Raw genomic sequence first — 18,784 nt, forward strand, 5'->3', positions numbered from 1 at the left:
CCCCACCGCTCTCCACATGAAGAAGAATCACATACACCTTCACTGAATAAGACTTTTAAAAATGACTTTGAAATATATATTTTTTTAAATGAGCAAGTTAAATATTATATAGTTAGTGAGTAAAATGTACAATCTGCAATAAAAATGTAGATTAAAAATGTTCTAGGTTGTCTAAAGTTAGTGATATGTGACGTATGTCCGGCATTTGTCCAGCGCCCGATTCAGCTGATTTACACTCCACCACCCAAGCAGCAGAGAGCGAGTGGCACGTCGTGTAACACCTGGATACGTCTGTGATAAAACATATCTGTATCTCAGCAGCAGCTAGACAAGAAACACCACACACTGGGCCCAGGTGAACTTCAGAGGGTAGCTACAGAGGTGAGATAGAAGCTACATATATGGTGTTGGTTTTTTACAATGTTTTTAATCGTAGTAGTTCTGTATTGTGCAGAAAAGTAGTCTACACGGCTTAAAGTAGGCCCTATATAATATAATAGTCTAGTTCTGTAGTGGCGCTGTTCATTTGCATTTTACCTATCAAATAAACACATACATTTATAAAATAATAATAATTTTAAAAAATGTAAAAAGTGTGCCCCCCCAAAGACAAATTTCACCAGCCGCCACCGGGCACAATGAGTAAAAATAGTAACATAATTCAATATTTTTCATATCTAAACATCATATAGCTATAGCTATAGATTTTATATATAAATCTATAGCTATTTGGGGCCCTTTTAGTTGGGGTCCCCGGGCAGTTCCCTACCTGGCGTACTGGTAAAATCCGCCCCTGCTTCTTGTCCTGCAGAGCTGCAAACAGTCCTGTCTGCAGCTCTCCCTCCTCCGTGCCTCCGTGCGTAAGTACGTAGCCCTCCAAGCCCCGCCCCCGGCCTGGCTCTCACGCACCAGTTACGTCTGACCGTAAAAAATAGAAACTTCCAAGATGGCCGAGTCCGTGGACTCCATGCATTTCGCAGCAAACAGCAAAACAAATTCCCCTAAACCCTTAATAGCTAAGCGGCCACCGGAGAGCCGGCCGCAGTCTTCCAGCGACATTTACCCGCCGCCCCCTAAGAAAGTGCGTGTGGAGGAGAAGGGGCTGAAGCACCGGGCAGTGAACGGAGAGGTGTGCGCAGCGGACAAACACAACGGGAAGCAGAGTTGTGGGAGCCCAGCGAAATGGAGTTTCGGCCCGGCCAAGGCGAGCCTCTCCACCGCGGCTCCCGCTCGGAAAATCTTCAAGATCAGCAACTTCCTCGCGTCGCCTCACAAAGTGAAAAGGCCGAAAGAGAAGCGGCACAAGGAGAAGGAGAAAAGCGGCGAAGCGCAGCGGAGTTCAGCCGCTGCTGTGGAGAAAGTGAGCGCAGCTAGCTGCCATACAAAGACCGAGAACGGAGACGTGAAAATGCTACAGAGAGGTAGGACAACACCGCCAGCCTGCTCAGCTCAGCTCGCTTTTTTTTACACTTTAGAGTCAGATTAAGAACTGTGCGTAAAGCAACACTGCAATAAAAAGCTTTATTGCATTATTACATAATTTGCTCTGCCACAGGCCCCAGTATTTATTAGGCCCAGATGGTGATATTCACACGTGGAAAATGTTTGTTCGTCAGTTCTGTCTCAGCGTGGATGTAGCAGTATTTCACCTCACCCGTGTGTTTCTCTCCTCTGTGTGTTTTTTTTCTTCTTCTTTCTTTCCCTCCACCTCAGATCATCGTGTTAAAGAGAAAGACCGAGAGAAGAAGAAAGACAAGAATAAAGAAGAGTGGAAAAGTCACAAATTGCCACCTGTGCATGACATTGCAAGAGAAAACGGAGAAGTGGTTTCTCCACAGAAAGGTAATATAACAGTGACCAACTGGGATGAAAATTATTTTTTTAAAGTTCATTTTAAGATAACTATAAATTACAATAAGTCTTTTAAATTAGTTAGTTAGAGGGTTAACTTTAGTCAAGTCACTTCTCAATACTAACTGTAAAAAACAAGTTAAATTAGAATAATTTAAATATCTGATTTAAAACAATATGTCACATATTTTATTTTATTGCTGTATCATTATTTTTTAATATGGTAAAAACTGCCATCACTAAACACATTAGTATAGGGCTACAGTAAACATAACCCAGTGAAACAAATGTATAAACTATGTAAAGTTTATCAAATTATGATTTAAATCCTCACCGCAGCTACAAGCCTCGAATGATGCACACAACTCTACTTAATCTCTAAAAAAAAATGTCTTATCCTCCATCGCAGAGTCTAAGGAGAAGCCCAAAGCCGGGTCAGAGGAAGACCTCCTGTTGAAGAAACTCAAGAAGAAGAAGAAAAAGAAGCACAAAGATGGCGAGCGAGTGAAGGAGAGGCACAACCGACCCAAAATGTATCATCGCTCGTGCCAGACTGTGTGTTCAGGAGTGTCTCTCGGTCTCCCCGAGTTCCTCAGTCGCATCAACGGGAACAACAACAACATCAGCAGCAGCAGCAGCAGCAGCAGTCTGCTCCACCCCGCAGCACCGCCACAGCAACACCAGGATCCTCCCGTCACTGCCGCTACCTCCGCCTCCACCCCCTCCATGGTCAGGGACCGGCTGGGCTACAGCTCCCCGCTCCACTGCACCCCAGTGCCGGGCATGTCTGGTCTGGAGTTTGGCCATCTGATCCACATCGAGCAGCAGGCCAACGGAGGGGCGTCTGTGGCGCACGCCTACACCGAGCAGCTCTCCGCTCTGTCTCCGGCTGAGATGCAGCGTTTCGCCCAGGAGTTTGTGACCCTGTCCTTCAGCGAGGACGAGGCCCAGGCTGCAAGTTTTGTGATGGGGATCATCCACGGAGCGGCGTCCTACCTCCCAGACTTCCTGGACTACTTCTCCTACAAGTTCCCCAACGCGCCAGTGAAGATGGAGGTGCTCGGGAAGAAGGACATAGAGACGACAACCATGGTCAACTTCTACTCTCAGGTGAGCATTTTTGTTTTATTTTTCCCGTCTGTAATGTTCACGAGTGTAAGAAGCGTCTGCATGTAAGAGGATTTGTTCACGTTTGTAGTCTGAAGGTCTGAGCAGCACTGATAAAACTGCATCGTTGTCCACAAGCTCAAACAACACGAGAGTCTTTGTGTTTTGAGGTTATCAGTCTGTCGCCCTGAGACATCTTCACTCCTGTGTTCAAAGTGTTTCGCTGTCCAGGTCGTCTCGTTGTGTGTCGTCGTATCGGCTGTTGTCACTTTGTATTGATAGTTAATAGTCCCTTAAAAAACTCCTCAGTTAAGATGCTTGATAGTGATTCTGGTACGGTCAGCTGGAGGTGTGTCGCCTGATACTCCTGAGGAAGGTTTAATTGTCTTGAGTCAAGAAAAAAATAATTGTTTTCTTTTTAAAGGTGGCTGGATGCACATCTGCATGTCGGGTGACTGTTTTGCAGCAGCTGTTGTTTGTGTTTACAAAACGTTTTTCTAGTCAGTCAAAGCTAAATTTAAAAAATAATTCCACTTCTTTCCAATCTAAACTTTAACAATGTAAGAGGGCAAGCTTCATATTTTATTTCTTTACTTCCTCACCAGATCATGAACATTGTGTGATTGTTTTTTTTTTTTTAAATTGAGGATTTTTCACATTTGTTTTGAGATCACTTTGCTTTCATACTGAAAAGGTTTGAAAGGATTTTCTGCAGCTTAGAAATTTCAAAGAGTGTGAGGCTTCTTACTCTCACAAATCATCTGAGTTCATTTAACAAGATGTGAACAGGAGTTTGTCATTTCTAGATCAGAAAATAAATTATGAAAAACAGGCTTCTCATTCTGAAATCAGCGTCTTTTTAAAGAGAAAAGCTTTATTATCTTTTATTAAAAGACACGTTGGTTTGTACTCTACAAGTTTTCATAAACCTTTAGTTTTCCCTGCAGATGTTACACATATATCAAAGTCAATGATGATGTACAAAAGTCTGAAGAACTACCAAGAGCCAAGAATGTTTTTATTAAATTTCATCACTAATTACTACATCAAATTATTTATCAATGATTGATAAATCCATTTTCTATTATTATATCTGCCTTAAACTGCTGCACCCCTACTGTAGCGAGCCACATCCTGAAAGATAAGATCAAGAAATCATGACTCACCTGAGACAACGGTTAAATTATATTTCTTAAATCCCAAAAAGTATGCAGCATGTTAAGAACAGTCATAAATTATGTCTACCACACAATCACAGCATGCACTCTCGCATAATTTGAACACAGATCGAGAGAATCCATTTAGGTCAGGCAAACCTAAAATTATTCCGGCCAGGGACCCCTCGCTGGGAAGGAAAAATGTTTCCAAGGTCTCCCTCTTGATCATACTGATACTCCGCGTGCTTTGTAATCAGATATTCCTTCAGCTCGTCTGGCATCGCGGCTTCAACCGTACCAACATAAGGCAGATGGTGCTTTTCTTCCTGTTGCTGTTCTCAATAAAAACCAAACTCGATATAACTGTCAGCATATTTTCTTAATTTAGCTGGTTTGGGCTTAATGTCAGTTGATGATATGAGCCATGGATTTTTCCAAACAGAGTTCAGATGGTGAAGCGACCGTGTTCACTGCCCCCTGAGTGAATGATTGATTCTCGACTGCATTCGCTGTTAAACTGACATGATGTGTCAGAATCAGAGTTTTTACTGGCATTAACTTACATGTGGGAGTAATGGATACAGTATTAACATGGATTTTATTGCATAGCTCGACTGAAAAGCCTGAAATATTCACTTTTTAATAAACTCTTAGTGTTATGACAGTGTTTTGTTCCTCCAGGCTGTGTGTCACAGACCGCAGGGGTCCTCGGTTCTCACTTTGACAATCACAGTTTTAGAGCATCACAGACGGCGTCTTTGTGATGTTGCAGCACGTTTTTGACTTTTTCCTTTTTCAAATGTTGCTGAAAATGTTCAGGGTTGAGAGGTTTGGTGGTAGCTGGCGGAAACGCCGTGTGTCAAGCCGTCTTTGCTCTTCTTTGGTCGTCAGAAAGTCTGGGGTAGGTTTAATGTGTAATTAGGCTCATTTTTCTGCTGGGAATCGTCTTTCACACAAAATAATGTCAGAGGTGGTCTAGTTGATTCTGTGGAAGACACCAACTCATGAAAAGATGAAACATGAATTGGTTTCGATTAGAACCGCGACTACATGTTATTTTCATTATCAATTAACCAGCCGCTTAAATGAAAAAACGGTGTTCACAATTTCTCACAGAGGCCGCGCTAATGTTTTCAATTTGCTTGTTTTGTCTGACTACAATCTTACAATGTTAAGATGTTCAATTTACATATCAGACAAGGAAAGATGGGAAATTGTCACAGTTGAGAAGTTCGAACCATCAAATGTTTGGAGTTTTTGCTGATTGAAACGATTATCAAAATAGTTTATATTTTGGAATAATTTCAGCATTCCGCAAAAAAACAAAACAAAAACAAAACACATTCCTCCAAACTATTCTGGTTATTTAACCAACGATAACATTTAGACTTATGAAAGAAGTTATTTGGAAATTCAGCTATTAACTCTGCACTTCAGTGAGACTCTAGATGTTGTTATGAATAATTTTTAAATTAGATATGTTGGCAGTAGATTAATAAAACTTTGAGTCATATCAATATCGTCAACATCTGATGTGAGTATTTATCATCGTTAAAACGCCGACATGTAACTGTAACTCATGTGACTCCTGTTCTCACTGTTGTCATCACATCTCCGTCTTTAGAGCTGCAATAATTAGTTGATAAGTCGATCCACAGAAAATTAATTTACAACTATTTTGATAATCAAATAATCATTTTAGTCTTTTTTTAAAGAGAAAAAAACACATTTTTGCTTGTTGCAGCTTCTTAAATGTGAGGATTGAAGCTTTTCTGTGTCTTACTTGATAGTAAAGTGGATTTTTGACTGTTAATCAGACAAAATAAGACCTTTTGAAGACGTCACTCTAGGCTCTAAGAAATTATAACTGACATTTTTAACAACTTTCTTTTACATTTTATAGACAAAACAATTAATTGAGAAAATAAATCAGTAATGAAAATAATCTTTCAATGTTTCCCGTATATTCTTTCAACAGCGGCTGCTGAAATTTCAGCTTGTACATAATAATCACGACAAACGCAAACCATTCACACTCTCTCCGCTTCCAGCAGCTGAGCAAGCGGAGTGAAAAATAAAACTGGTATCATGTATGATCACACAGTAGCCTCTGCTCCCTGTGTCGATGTTTGACCGAGGGCGGGGCTCAGCTCCTCCCCACACACACACACACACACACACACACACACAGATACCATGGTGGAGATAGTGAACCAGGTGAAGTGAAAGAGAAAGTTTTATTCGAGTTGATGACAGCTACCTTTGTTACTATAAGTGCAATAAAACCTTTGCGAGTAAAAAGCGAAGACGTACTTTATCAAACCACCTGTTTAACAAGAATAAACAAGCAATGTTTTTCACCACTTTGTCCGCAGTGTTGCGTCCACCGGCGGTATGTTCAACCACAGCGCGCTCGTTAAGCTATGAGTGTTATGAACAAGCTAAAATAAAAGCTGTGTGTATGTTTGGTTTAGTTTGCAACGTATATTAAAACTAGTCAAATTCCTGTAAACTTTGCTGCCGACTGAGACAAACCAGCCCCTCCTTTCTCTCTCTCTATACCGGCGGTACCTGCAGGCAGTGAATCATATCAACAGGACGAAGGACTGATAGAGACTGATGTCTGTGTTCTTCATTCTTTCTAAACTTCACTCACTATTTTGATGTGAGAAACATGATATAATATTATAATACTATTCACTGACATTTTAGATTTGTTTCCAGTGAGGTATTATTGAGTTTATATAGTGACTTTGCTGTTGTAAACATTACTGCTGCTGCTCTCGAAACAATATTTAGTTATATTTAAAATATAAATCAATTCTAATCCTGTTCTGGATTAGGAAAACTTCAGGACACTGTGCTTCCTTCTTCGTGAGCATATTTGTTTCACTTTCCTTCTTTCTAATGTTTGAGTGTTTGGTGAAAAACTACAATCTGTGTGGGTTTTTTTTAAATAAATATTGTAATGACAATGGTACAAAATGATGTGAAAATGCATACTTTTTAGTCAAATAACATAAAATTTTCTTAGGGAAGACCCACCAAACCCCTCGACTGTGCTGAGGCATTACATTTTTTGACATTTATTACAATGACACTTATCTGGACCTCCAGAGCCCTTCTGGTGTCAAATGCTCCTGTAAATGATCACACACATGACACTTTGGACATGGATGAACCTATCTGGAACAGTTCTAAGGTAGTTTTAAGTTATTCCACTGCTGGTGTGTGCAAATATGCGCCCTGGCGTTGTGGACTCTGCACACGCACAACAGCACCGCTGCTGAAAAAAATCTGAGGGGAAACACGGTCTTTAGTTGCAGACGTATCCTTCTTGCAGTGTGATGCACCCCATAATACAGTTCATACAGTTCTTTCCATACTTGTACTTGTAATTCATGAAAACTGTACTTTCAGTGCAGTTTTTTTTTCATTGCTTGTATTTTATATCATAGTGACGTGCACCCTCACACTTCTCACCTCCCTTTATTCTACATGTCAGATATTTTACTGTGTATGTGTTTACAGTAGACTAAAGTGTGAATGTCCCAGAGGGGAAATTTGGCTCACAGATAGCAGTCAATAATAATAAATACTTTAAAAGTACTGGAATTAATAAGAACTACAATAAAGGCAAAAAAGTAAATACATAGCTGATGTCACTGTTGATATTCTCACTTGTCACCAAAACCATTAAAAATAAAACAAGAAGAAGTCAGAAATTAGGAGACACCCTGTCACATCCACAGCTAGAAACAGACCATGTTACATTTTGTTTAAAGTCAATGAATTATGTGAAAAAAGACTTCATATATCTGTTAGTGACGCCCCTAGGGAGGTAAAATCTGTGTCCCGATGGAAGCAAATTAAACTCACTGTGTAAAGCGTGCTACGAGTCCAATAAGACGCCCTGAGCTTTCTGCTTATGTCTGTATACTGTGTTTCATATATTTACATATTATTTTATATTTTATTCCTGTAAACTGGGCATCTTTGGCACAAAAACTTCCATCAAGACAAATAAAGTTATGAAAGAATGTAACTAGATTATACAGTTAGAGACAATACACACAATAGTCTTTTCCTGCAGTATAATACAGTGAGATGTGACGACACCATAAACTACAGCTTCAAAAGAGAAACAAAGTTGAGTTCTGAAACATAATTAAGGTTTATGAGCCGCTCTGAAGCATCAGCCCTGCTTGCTGAAGCCCTCTGTGCACTGTTGACACCTTGATTCATTCGTTCAGCTCTGCTTCGCAGTCAACAGTCTGTTACACAAGCAAGCGACCCATGTGAACCTCATATCTGATTTTTGTCGTCTTTATGACCCTTATGATTAGAGGGCCTCTTTCCGATCGCATAATTCACAAGTTTCAGTTGGTTTTTCACTAGTTTTTGTGCAAGACAGTCTTTCCTTCCTCAGATTAACAACAGCTTGTCTTTTCTTTGTCGTGTGTTGACATTTTGCCTCCCATAATTACTGCTGAGTGTCTTGGAGCTCCAATAAAAGTAAATCTTTGTATTTAAGGTCTTGTTAACTGGCTAACATCTGCTGCTAAGACTTTTAATGAGAGCTTTATTAAAGACAGGTGCACTGGAAAGGTTATACCGTTTATGTCAAGAACAATGACAGTCCTGGACCAATATGTTGTCTGTTAAAAGTGCAAATGTTTTCAACTTTTCATCTGGCAGTAAACTACATGTCAGGTTTAGATCTGTCAGAGTAGGATTTGTTGATACCTGCTTACTGATCTGTCTCCTCTGTGTTCTCCTGCTGCAGGTGAAGCGGACATATTCCCAGGGAACGTACCGTGCCGGGGCCATGCGGCAGGTCAGTCTGGTCGGGGCTGTGGACGAAGAGGTTGGAGACTACTTCCCAGAGTTCATCAGCATGTTAGAGGAATCTCCCTTTCTGGAGGTAAGTGTGTGTGTTATATCTCTGTGTGTGTGTGTGTGTGTGTGTGCGTGCATACGCCTACAGCCAGTAAGTTTTCTGCAGTGTGTCATTGTGTAACTCGTTATTTCTCACCCTGTGTTTACGCAGCGGACTCTGCCCTGGGGAACGTTCTCCAGTCTGCGGCTGCAGAGCCCCACTGAGAGCGACGACGGCCCCATCATGTGGGTCAGACCTGGAGAACAGATGATCCCTATGGCTGACATGCCAAAATCACCCTTCAAAAGGAAAAGGTGGGTTGACATGTTGAGTGTGTAAATATTTACCAGTGCACAGGTGTAATATGCCTCTTTAACACAACCTGTTAAAGGCGGGAATGTTGTGCCATTATTCCACCCCACCATTCTGTATAAAACATACAAACATGGAATCGGGGGACAATGTTGTTCCGTTATTAAGCTGGCAGTGAAGGTAGTCACATCGCCAGATCGATGTCTGTTTGAATTGGACAGCCAGTATGGGGGGACTACACACACTATATGCCAGCGCTGTTGTGTTACACGTCATGCCTTTGATTCTGAAACGTCAGCATGCTATCTGAAATCATACACGGAGGCAGCATTATGCTGGCTTTGTTTGGTTCAGTGTAAAAAAGCAAAGCCAGCATGATGACGGGTCTTCTTTACAGCAATATTACTGCAGTCTCACCAGCATCCTCATTTTTGAAAGCAGGAAATTTTGAAGTTGAGCTGACGTAGCAAAACCACATTTTAGTGAAATATTTCTGAATCACTGAATGTATCCTGACTGTTGTAAATACACATATTTCAGGTCCACCAATGAAATAAAGAACCTGCAGTATCTACCCAGAGCCAGTGAGCCCAGGGAGATGCTGTTTGAGGACCGGACGAGAGCCCACGCTGACCACATCGGTCAGGGGTTTGAGAGACAAACTACTGCTGCTGTAGGTGTGCTGAAGGCAGTACGCTGCGGAGAGGAGTAAGTACACAGTGGCAGAGTTCCCACGTGTCTTGGAAAACCTTGAAAACTGTTGACCAATTTTCCAGTCATAGAAAAACACATGGAAAATAATAGAAAAAGTAAAATGTCCTGGAAAATTATTTCATCATTCTCCTATTTTCCTTTAGCCGAGAACGAACTACTAGGCTACCTATCAGAGCTCCCCAAAACAGAAAACATTGCCATCTGAAAGGGTTAAGTTATGTTCAGGATCATATTAACATTCAAATGGTAGTTTATGGAAGAGACTCTTTTGAATAGGGTGATCTCAGTTATGTTGTGGACACGCTGTGAACACACCCCCAAGTCACATCACACGGTAGCACAGCGCAGGTTGGATGACATCACAACTTAAGTGGCTGAAACTCTGAATAATGTAAGTTACATTATCCTGCAAATGTAAATATTAGTCACTGCTGGCTGGTAACTTTTTATTAGGTTTATAGATTAACCTTCTTTCCAACTTGTTTTAAAAGGTTAAATAATGTTAAATTGGTTAGCATGTTTGGTTCAGTTACTAAAGTTGATGTGCCTGCTAGCTTTTTTTTGCCTGCAAAGGTTTAAGGTTTGTGATTCAACTCTGGCTGGGAGCAATGGTTTCAAATGTGTGTTGGGTATTGTTGAGAGAGTTGGATTATAATGAACGGGAAGCCGAGGTCAAAACAATGAATGGGAGCCCAACTGTATGTGATTCAAACACCTGCTAAATACTGTTTAGCCGGTATTGGCAGCAATGCGTCTCTTCGAACGCAGTGCTGCATTGTTATGGTAAAATGGACCATAACATTGACTCAGTAACCATGGTAACATAAGCTGAAGGTGCAATAGCAATATTTGAGAAACTCCTACAGGTTCTCCTCAAAGCGGGATGGTACACTGCCTCCAAGTGTGACAAAGTTCTTGCTCAGTATAAAGCATTGTCAGTATAAAGCAGAGTTCCAAGATTTTGTTTACAGCTGCAGGCTTGATGAATTTCTTATAAGATTTGTCAGTGGCAGAGCAGAGTATGCAGCACTGTGGGATCTAATGAAATGTCTCCCTACACTGTCTCATGGACAAGCTGCAGTAGAAAGAGATACTTTGGCAACAAGGATATGCTCATAGAAAACCTGAAGCCTGAAGGAGAGGACTCTGGTAGCATTGCACTTGGTCCAGGATGCTATGGCTGGACATGCAATAGATTAAGCTCTGCCAATAGACCTCATTGAACATTGCAAAGGTAGCAAGGATGAGGTATGTACCTGGAGGATGAAAAAAAGAAAAAAACCAAACTGCTAATGAGAAGAAAAGAAAGGAGCTCCAGCATGAAATGGCAAATGTCAAAGCAAAACGGCAAAGAATAATGCAAAGCAGACGATGCACAAAGAGGCAGATGAAATGGCAGTCAGGGCAGAGAAAAAACAGAACTTCACGTTACTGTCAAAATCAAAAGCCTATCACAAAAGTGTTAGAGAGAAAAGGGAAGAGCTGGCAGCTCTAGAAAAACTCTGGAGAACCTGCAGCAGAGTGTCAAGAGACTGAAGCTCAATGAGAACATTTTTATTTGAATGTGACATTTGCTCTGTTTTGTATTCACCACTTTGCATGATGAATATCCATGATACAGCAGCTATACTTTTGAGTTCTTGATCTTCCTGATTTTATTTATTTATTTGTTTGTTTGTTTGAGTAAGGCAGGTGCCAGATACTTTTGCTGGCTCTTTATTTTTTACTTAATTTTTATTTTTTAAAGAAAGTAAGAGAGAAAAGAGAAAGCTGAGATGAGAGTTGCCTAAACCATTGTTTTAACTTAGTTATACTAATACTGTGACATGCTATACATCTGCAGGTGTTTTTGCATTGTTCTGTAAGCAATTTTACGTAATTTCCAAGCATGTAAGAGATGATTTCATAGATAAGGTAAAGCCATAGACTGCACGTCTTTTAAATCAGACTCCCACAGAGAGGAACATATTAGTATATGGCACGATCCCGGTCTGTCATACCCGGAAGATCATCACTGAAAATATCCTGGAAAAGTCCTGGAAAATGATCGCTAGGAAAGAGTGGGAACCTGACAGTGACACCTTATCACATTCAGCACACTTTTGCATAGAATTACAACTCAACCGTCTCAGGACGTCCGGTGTCACTGACAACATGTAAAGCTAAAACTGTGATGGAGTATCAGAAACATAGTTAATGTTGCTTTTGTGTTCTTGTTTTAATTAAAACCACTGAGCAGGACTTTCTGTGTTGCTTTACAGCAGTGACACTCCGGCCCGGATTACCAAAGATGTTGTGTGTTTCCACGCTGGAGATTTCCCAGATGTGGTCATGAGGCTGCAGCTGGACCTCCACGAGCCTCCGCTGTCTCAGGTCGGTCGGAGTTCTTAACTGTATTTCTACTTTCGAGGGTGAGGGAGGGTGAATTTTGGACTTAAATCAGCCAGGTGGCCAGAAACACGACTACAAATGAACGATAATGTTGTTCTGTAATCTGCTGGATGTGTAAAGAGCCGACTGTTTGCTAACATGTCCGCAGTAACAACTTTCTAAGATATGTCAATGTTGTGTTTTCAACTTGTTTTCTGCCCTCAAGTTGGCAAAAAGTTAAACAGCAAAGCCAAAGCCTTTCTTTGACTTTGGTGATCAATTAGAGAGATTCTCCAGCACATTACTGGCCATTAGTTGTACAAATCACGACCAGCATCGGTTTTTCTTCTCTCTACCAAGCAGGAGTTACTGTACAATTCTGAATATTTGAACATTTTCTCTGTGTAGCCGAGCCACAACTGAATCTCTCTTGTTCCTGTCGTTGCCTCCACAGTGTGTACAGTGGATTGACGACGCCAAACTGAACCAGCTAAGGAGGGAGGGGATCCGATACGCCCGTATCCAACTCTACCACGATGACATCTACTTCATTCCTAGAGGAGTTGTCCACCAGTTCAAAACTGTGTCTGCTGTCTGCAGTCTGGCCTGGCACATCCGGCTCAAACAGTATCACCAACACGAGGAGAAGGAGGAGGAGGAGGAGGAGGAGGAAGAGGAGGAGGAGGAGGAAGAGGTGAAGCAAGAGGAGAAGTGTGCACCCAGAGAAGTCTCACTTCATATCAAAGAAGAGGGGGAACATGAGGAAGTAGAGGCGAAGGAGTGTGACACTGCTGTACAGACAGTGACGAAGCTGGAGGATGAGGACGGTGAGGGAAGGGAGGGGCCGCCCTCACAAACTCCGACACAGATTTTCAAGGAGGAAGAGCACGAGAACAGAGCCGAGATGAAGGACTCGTCAACGATACAGTCTCTACCTTCTGTCAAGAAGGAGAGAGATGAAGGTGTACTCGCTCACACACTAACGGAGCCCAAGGCTGAGGAAGATGAAAAGGAGGAAGGTAAGGGAGGGGGAGACGGAGGTGCAGGCGCATGCCAGACACTGCAGAAGGGCCATGAAGAGGGTGGAGTGGACGGTGCATCTTTAAAGTCACTACAGCAAATTAAGAAGGAGAACGATGTGGAGGAAGAGAGGCAGCAAAAGACGACTCAGCCAGGTCAAGGTCTAAAAGAGAAAAGTAAAGACAGTATAACCAGCACTTACAACGTACCGCAAATCAAAAAGGAAAAGGATAAAGGAAAGAGAGAGAGAGATGAAAAAGAAAGGGCTAAAGAGAAGGAGAAGAAGGACAAGGACAGGAGTAAAGAGAAGGAAAGGGATAAAAAGGACAGGGGGAAAGACAGGGATAGAGAGAAGGACAGGATGAGAGAACAGGAGAAAGTCAAGGCAGAGGGTGGCAGAGAGGGCAGCACGTCCACGCAGCCATTGCAGCAGATCAGGAAAAAAGAGGACGAGGAGCGGACAAGAGAGGGCAGTAAAGCGTCTCAAACTTCCCTGCCCGCTCAGAGAGACGAGAAGTGGGCCAAGGAGTGGGATTCAAAGACGCAGCCTCACGTCAAGAGAGAGAAGGAGCACGAGAAAGACAGGGGAGGCGCGCAGGCAGCCTCTTACACGCGGCCAGACAGAGAGGAGGCTCGAGACGCCTGCACGCATAAACACAAGTCTTCACACGGGAAGAAGGAGAAGAGCGGGCACAGGGAGGGCAAGGAGAGCAGCACCTCGACTACGCAGGGAGTGCAGGCGAAGTCAGGGAGAGAGGATGGGAAGACGGGCACTCCCAAACCTGCGAACATTCAGGTAAAGAAAGAAGGAAAGAAGGATAAAGACATCAACAGCAAAGAGGAGAGGAAGAAGTCTGCTTCTGGTCCCCCGCCAGCAGAACACAAACCACCAAGGACGCTCATCACCTTTGACCTCTTTAAGCCGATGGAGGCTCACCAGACTCTGGCTCTTTCCTTCACAGACAGTAGACCTAAGACCCACCATCACAGTGACTCTCGAGGCTCTTCCTCTAAGCTCGGATCAGAGAGCCGGACAGTTGTGTCCTCTAAAGGACCAAAAGTAAAGGACTCGATGCAGGGAAAACCTGCCACACCCCTACAGGACACTCGGCCGCAGCAGCACTCATTAAAACAGCCCCTCAAAACACACACACCCCAAACACAGAAAGACTTCTTAATATGAATGTCTTAGATGTCTGGTCTTCTTTTTTTTTTACTGTACAACTTACGCCGAGGCTTTGTTAAAATATTTGAAGATGCGCCCTTCCTTCACACGTAAACTGGTTTTTCTAATTCGTAAAAGACGGGCAGACGCATTCCATTACTTTGCTGTGACATTGATGCCGCCACATTTTACTCCAGTGACGTAGTGAAAAGAGGACGCACCCTTCAAGTATTTTAACAGCGCCCAAGAATGTAAGCTAAGTAGCTCACTTCACGTTTGTTAGCGAATGTATGTAGGCTCTATATAAAATGTTATGTGACCCGTGTGTCAGTGCCTGTGCACTACTTAGCTTCGCTCTTAAAGCACCTATTTTAGGTACTGGACTATTCAATCTGAAAACAACCACGCTTACTCCCTGCTATAGGAAAAACCTACGTTCACTGTTTTGAACATGTCGGCAAGTCACTGAGCTCCTACTGAAATCCTCTCTTGGCCACGTCATTTTAGTCGATGGGGTTTGTCGTTTTAACACTCCAAAATCGGAGCAAGTCGTTGTTTTCAGACTGGACTTTGTTTGACTCATACAGGGCTGTAAATGATACTGTATGTACCAAAACTGTACAGTATAGATGTTATTAGCACCAATGTGAGAAAATGTATACAGAAATTGCATATATTTTTTGTAAGACAAGTTTTATTTTCCATAGAACTTATTTATATCATTTACTGTCTGTTTTTATTTGAAACCAATGTATGTGAAAATTTTGTTGTAAATACATTTTATTTCCTAAGATAAGACTTGGTAGTGTGATTTATACTCTGATCAGAACCTCTCAATAAATGGTTCAAAATATTGACTTAGTCGATGTCTCTTCTGCATTTCATATTTGTTTTTTTTTTGTTTTTTTTTTAAAGCCTTTTTTAGCAGCTAGGCTCTACAGATGGATTGGACTGCCATGAAACTTGGTGCAGACACTGATGATCCTCAGAGGATGAAGCCTAATGATGAGCCCTGACTTTGTATCTTGTGCCACCAACAGTTCAAAACGTCAACTTCTCTAATACGTCAGTTCATGCCAGTATAGTCTGAGCATTACTTTTAGTTTGATGCTAATATAGAATGCTAACATGCTAAATATTATAATTACCTAACAGCATTCATGTTAAATGCTGTTGGTAGCATGCCATTATGACACAGGTCTCTCCTACAGCACACGTTTTGACTTGTATTAGGTAAAGCACAGGTGTTGCTAATAATAGTAACCATGGATCTGTTGTACTCAAGTGTCCCAGTAAGCCAACCAGCCCGCATAATACCAGGAATCTGAAACTGAACCAGCGAAATCTAAGCCAGCCATCATTTATTTGATTATTTACACTTGTGTTTTAGGGCTGCAACTAAGGATTATTTTCATAATCAGTTACTCTGGTGATTACTTTCTAAATTAATCAATTGGTCAATAAAATGGTGAAATATGTCAATTACTGTCCAAAGTCCAAGGTGACGTCCTCAAATGTTTTGTTTTGTCCAGACTGAACTGGAAGAACAGTCCATAACCCAACATTTGACATTTTTTCTTTAAAAAATGACAATTCAGTGATTATCAAAGATAGTTGATGATTAATTTTCTGTCAATCAATTAATCGACTAATCTTTAGTTTTCCTCTTGTAACATGTCAGAATGTACTGCTGCGAAAAAGGCCTATTGAGCTCCAAGCTAAGCTAAAGCTAAAAAAAGAGGTTGAATGCTCTTATTGTAAGTCGCTTTGGACAAATATGTCGGTGAAGTGCCAAACTGTAACTGGATGGATGCTGAACATGAGCCTACAGGACAAGGTACAGCACAGACTGATAAAAGGTGAGTCTTACAACTTCAGCTGTGTCTGACAAGGTGAGTCAGGATAAACTCTGTTGATTTAGGGAACATTGCTTTTCATCCATCATGTTTATATATATATATATATATATTTTTTTTTTTTTTTTTTTTTTCATTCATTGGTAACAATTTCACCCAATGGACATATTTTAAAGGAAAATACATCTTTGCACCGTGCAAAGATATTTTTTAATCCATATATTAAGAAGAAATACAGAATTTACATCCAAATTGTGTAACAATGACACAGGGATATCCTGGACAAATTGTTGTAGTATGTCATATATGGTCCATTTCTATGGATGTCATGTAGTTTCTAACAGGTCAACAGTGATATCACAGACAGACAGTGAATGGCTCAATGGCAGGCAATACATGCGAGTGCAGAAAAGTGAAGAGATGACTTGTATATCAACATTTAGTGTAGCCAGGAACTGCAGCACATTTTGGATCACAACAGCTGATCACTGCCTCAGTTTGCTAGCAGTTTAAGTCTAGTTGCGATCTGATTCCACTTTTGCCTGGTTTTCTTCTCCTGTTGCCTAAAGACGAGCCAGAAGGCAAAGTTGTGAATGCCAACGAAATGTAAAAGCTGGGTTTATTCTGAAGATGCCAAACCCTGTGTGACTGGTGTAAGGAAAAGCCTCCTTTAAACCAAAATCCAATGGTATCACAGAATAACACACAGTTAGCTCTTTCTGTGGCGGGAGAAAAAGATGCATTGATCCAACTTTTTCCTCTCATGATAAAGATTCCCAGTCCGATACTGGTGCTCCCTGTTTCCAATATTTGAAACCTGTACACCACACTGTGTAGAACTTATGAGGACCCCAACCTGATGTGATGTAATATATTTAACTTATAGTTGTAACAGTGAATTTTATAATGACACTGATAAACAAACTGTATTTAGTGTGGATCGTCAGGTCTGGACGATACTCAGTCCGCTTTATAAGGTCAGTATCGGCCCTGATACCAATCCAGGGAATCAGATCGGTGCATCTGTAGTGAGAGATACTCAAGTATCACAAAGTTTAGTACATTTCAACCCTGCAGTCCTCTGGTTCAGTCCCTCCTGTAGTGGAAAACACTGTGTCCCAGCTCCACCAGCGCCCCACCCAGCAGCACCCACAGGGGGACACACACCACACTGACCCACATGTCGGTGAGCCTCTCCAGGCGGGAGCACAGAGTCAGACAGAAGGCCAGCTTCAGCAACAGGGCCGTCAAGTACCACAACCTCCGCTTCAGGCTCTGCTCGCCATCCCTGGGGTCAAGGTCTGGCTTGCAGCGACCTGCCATCTTCACCACCAGCATGAGGATGAGGATGGTGTCAAACGTCCAGACAGGGAGGAAGATGAGGAACCAGTTCCAGTGGATTTTGGAGTCAAGTTTGAGGACGAGCATGATGAGGAAGATCAGGGCGAAGATCCAGGAGAGGAGCACTCGCTGGGCCAGGGACATCTTCATCTACAGAGGACTGGCACCGAGCCAGTGTCATCCACACCCCAGAGAGACTGAGGAGGAGCCTGAGGAGCACAGCCAAGGTGACAGACCTGGAAATACACCAAAACATAACAACAGGGTCATTCCCTGTTGGACACGATGCTCCGGAAAACAGAGGTTTATTCTGGTCAAACAAAACATGCTAGACTGAACATGTCACGACGACTCAAGTGTCCTCCAAAGAGATGCCTCTCAAAAGCTTTTACTGTCACTGTCAGTGCAGACCTGAAGCTACTGTAAGTTAGCATAACATGCTGCATTGCGGCTAAGTTATAAAACCCACATATAAACATTGTTAAAACAGTCTTACCAGGCAGTCCACCCGTTTTCTCAAAGTTTCAACGACCAGCTGTCCAGCACACAGACCAATGTCGGCACTTTTAAATGACCTGTTCAGTTTTTAAAGCACAAGCAGGTCGTTCATGTCGACGGGATCAGTTCAGTGTGTTTAGCTTCTAGCTGCTTTAGCTCGCTGCTAGCTTCCGTTAGCAACAGACCTGCAGGACTTCCGCTGAATCTCAAAACAAAAGCGTGATGTTTATCTGTTCTTTCTGCACCTGATGTTTGTGTAGTTATTAAGTTACAGCTTTCAGGACACACAGATCATTTCCTCAGCACTTTTGTAGGGAACAAGGCGGATTTTACAAATAATTATTAACCCAGAGTTCACTTATTATTGCCATGGAGATGGTTTAACCACCATTATTAAAGGACAAGTTCACAATTTTTCAACTCTGTCTTAAAACAACAGTCAGGAGCACGAATGAACATTGACACATGTTTACTGGCTGTAATCATTCCTCCTGTGCATACTGACCATTAGAAG

General features: G+C 42.0%; 2 protein-coding genes across 2 annotated transcripts; one reads left to right on the top strand and one right to left on the bottom strand.

Moving 5' to 3' along the window:
• Positions 1-869: 869 nt before the first annotated feature.
• On the top strand, positions 870-15,428 carry LOC122986237 (lysine-specific demethylase RSBN1L-like). Its single transcript, XM_044357397.1, has 8 exons — positions 870-1,421; positions 1,714-1,842; positions 2,261-2,961; positions 8,902-9,039; positions 9,166-9,308; positions 9,847-10,014; positions 12,282-12,393; positions 12,845-15,428. Exons 1-8 carry the CDS (start codon positions 947-949, stop codon positions 14,591-14,593), a joined length of 3,615 nt encoding a protein of 1,204 aa, XP_044213332.1. The 5' UTR covers positions 870-946; the 3' UTR covers positions 14,594-15,428.
• A 1,177-nt stretch (positions 15,429-16,605) lies between these two features.
• On the bottom strand, positions 16,606-18,521 carry tmem60 (transmembrane protein 60). Its single transcript, XM_044357426.1, has 2 exons — positions 18,269-18,521; positions 16,606-18,008 (listed from the first exon to the last, which is right to left on the bottom strand). The coding sequence occupies exon 2, from the start codon at positions 17,920-17,922 to the stop codon at positions 17,518-17,520; it is 405 nt and encodes a 134-aa protein (XP_044213361.1). The 5' UTR covers positions 17,923-18,008; positions 18,269-18,521; the 3' UTR covers positions 16,606-17,517.
• Positions 18,522-18,784: the final 263 nt, after the last annotated feature.

The sequence above is a fragment of the Thunnus albacares genome, chromosome 7 (genome assembly GCF_914725855.1).
Source record: "Thunnus albacares chromosome 7, fThuAlb1.1, whole genome shotgun sequence".
Lineage (NCBI taxonomy): Eukaryota > Metazoa > Chordata > Actinopteri > Scombriformes > Scombridae > Thunnus > Thunnus albacares.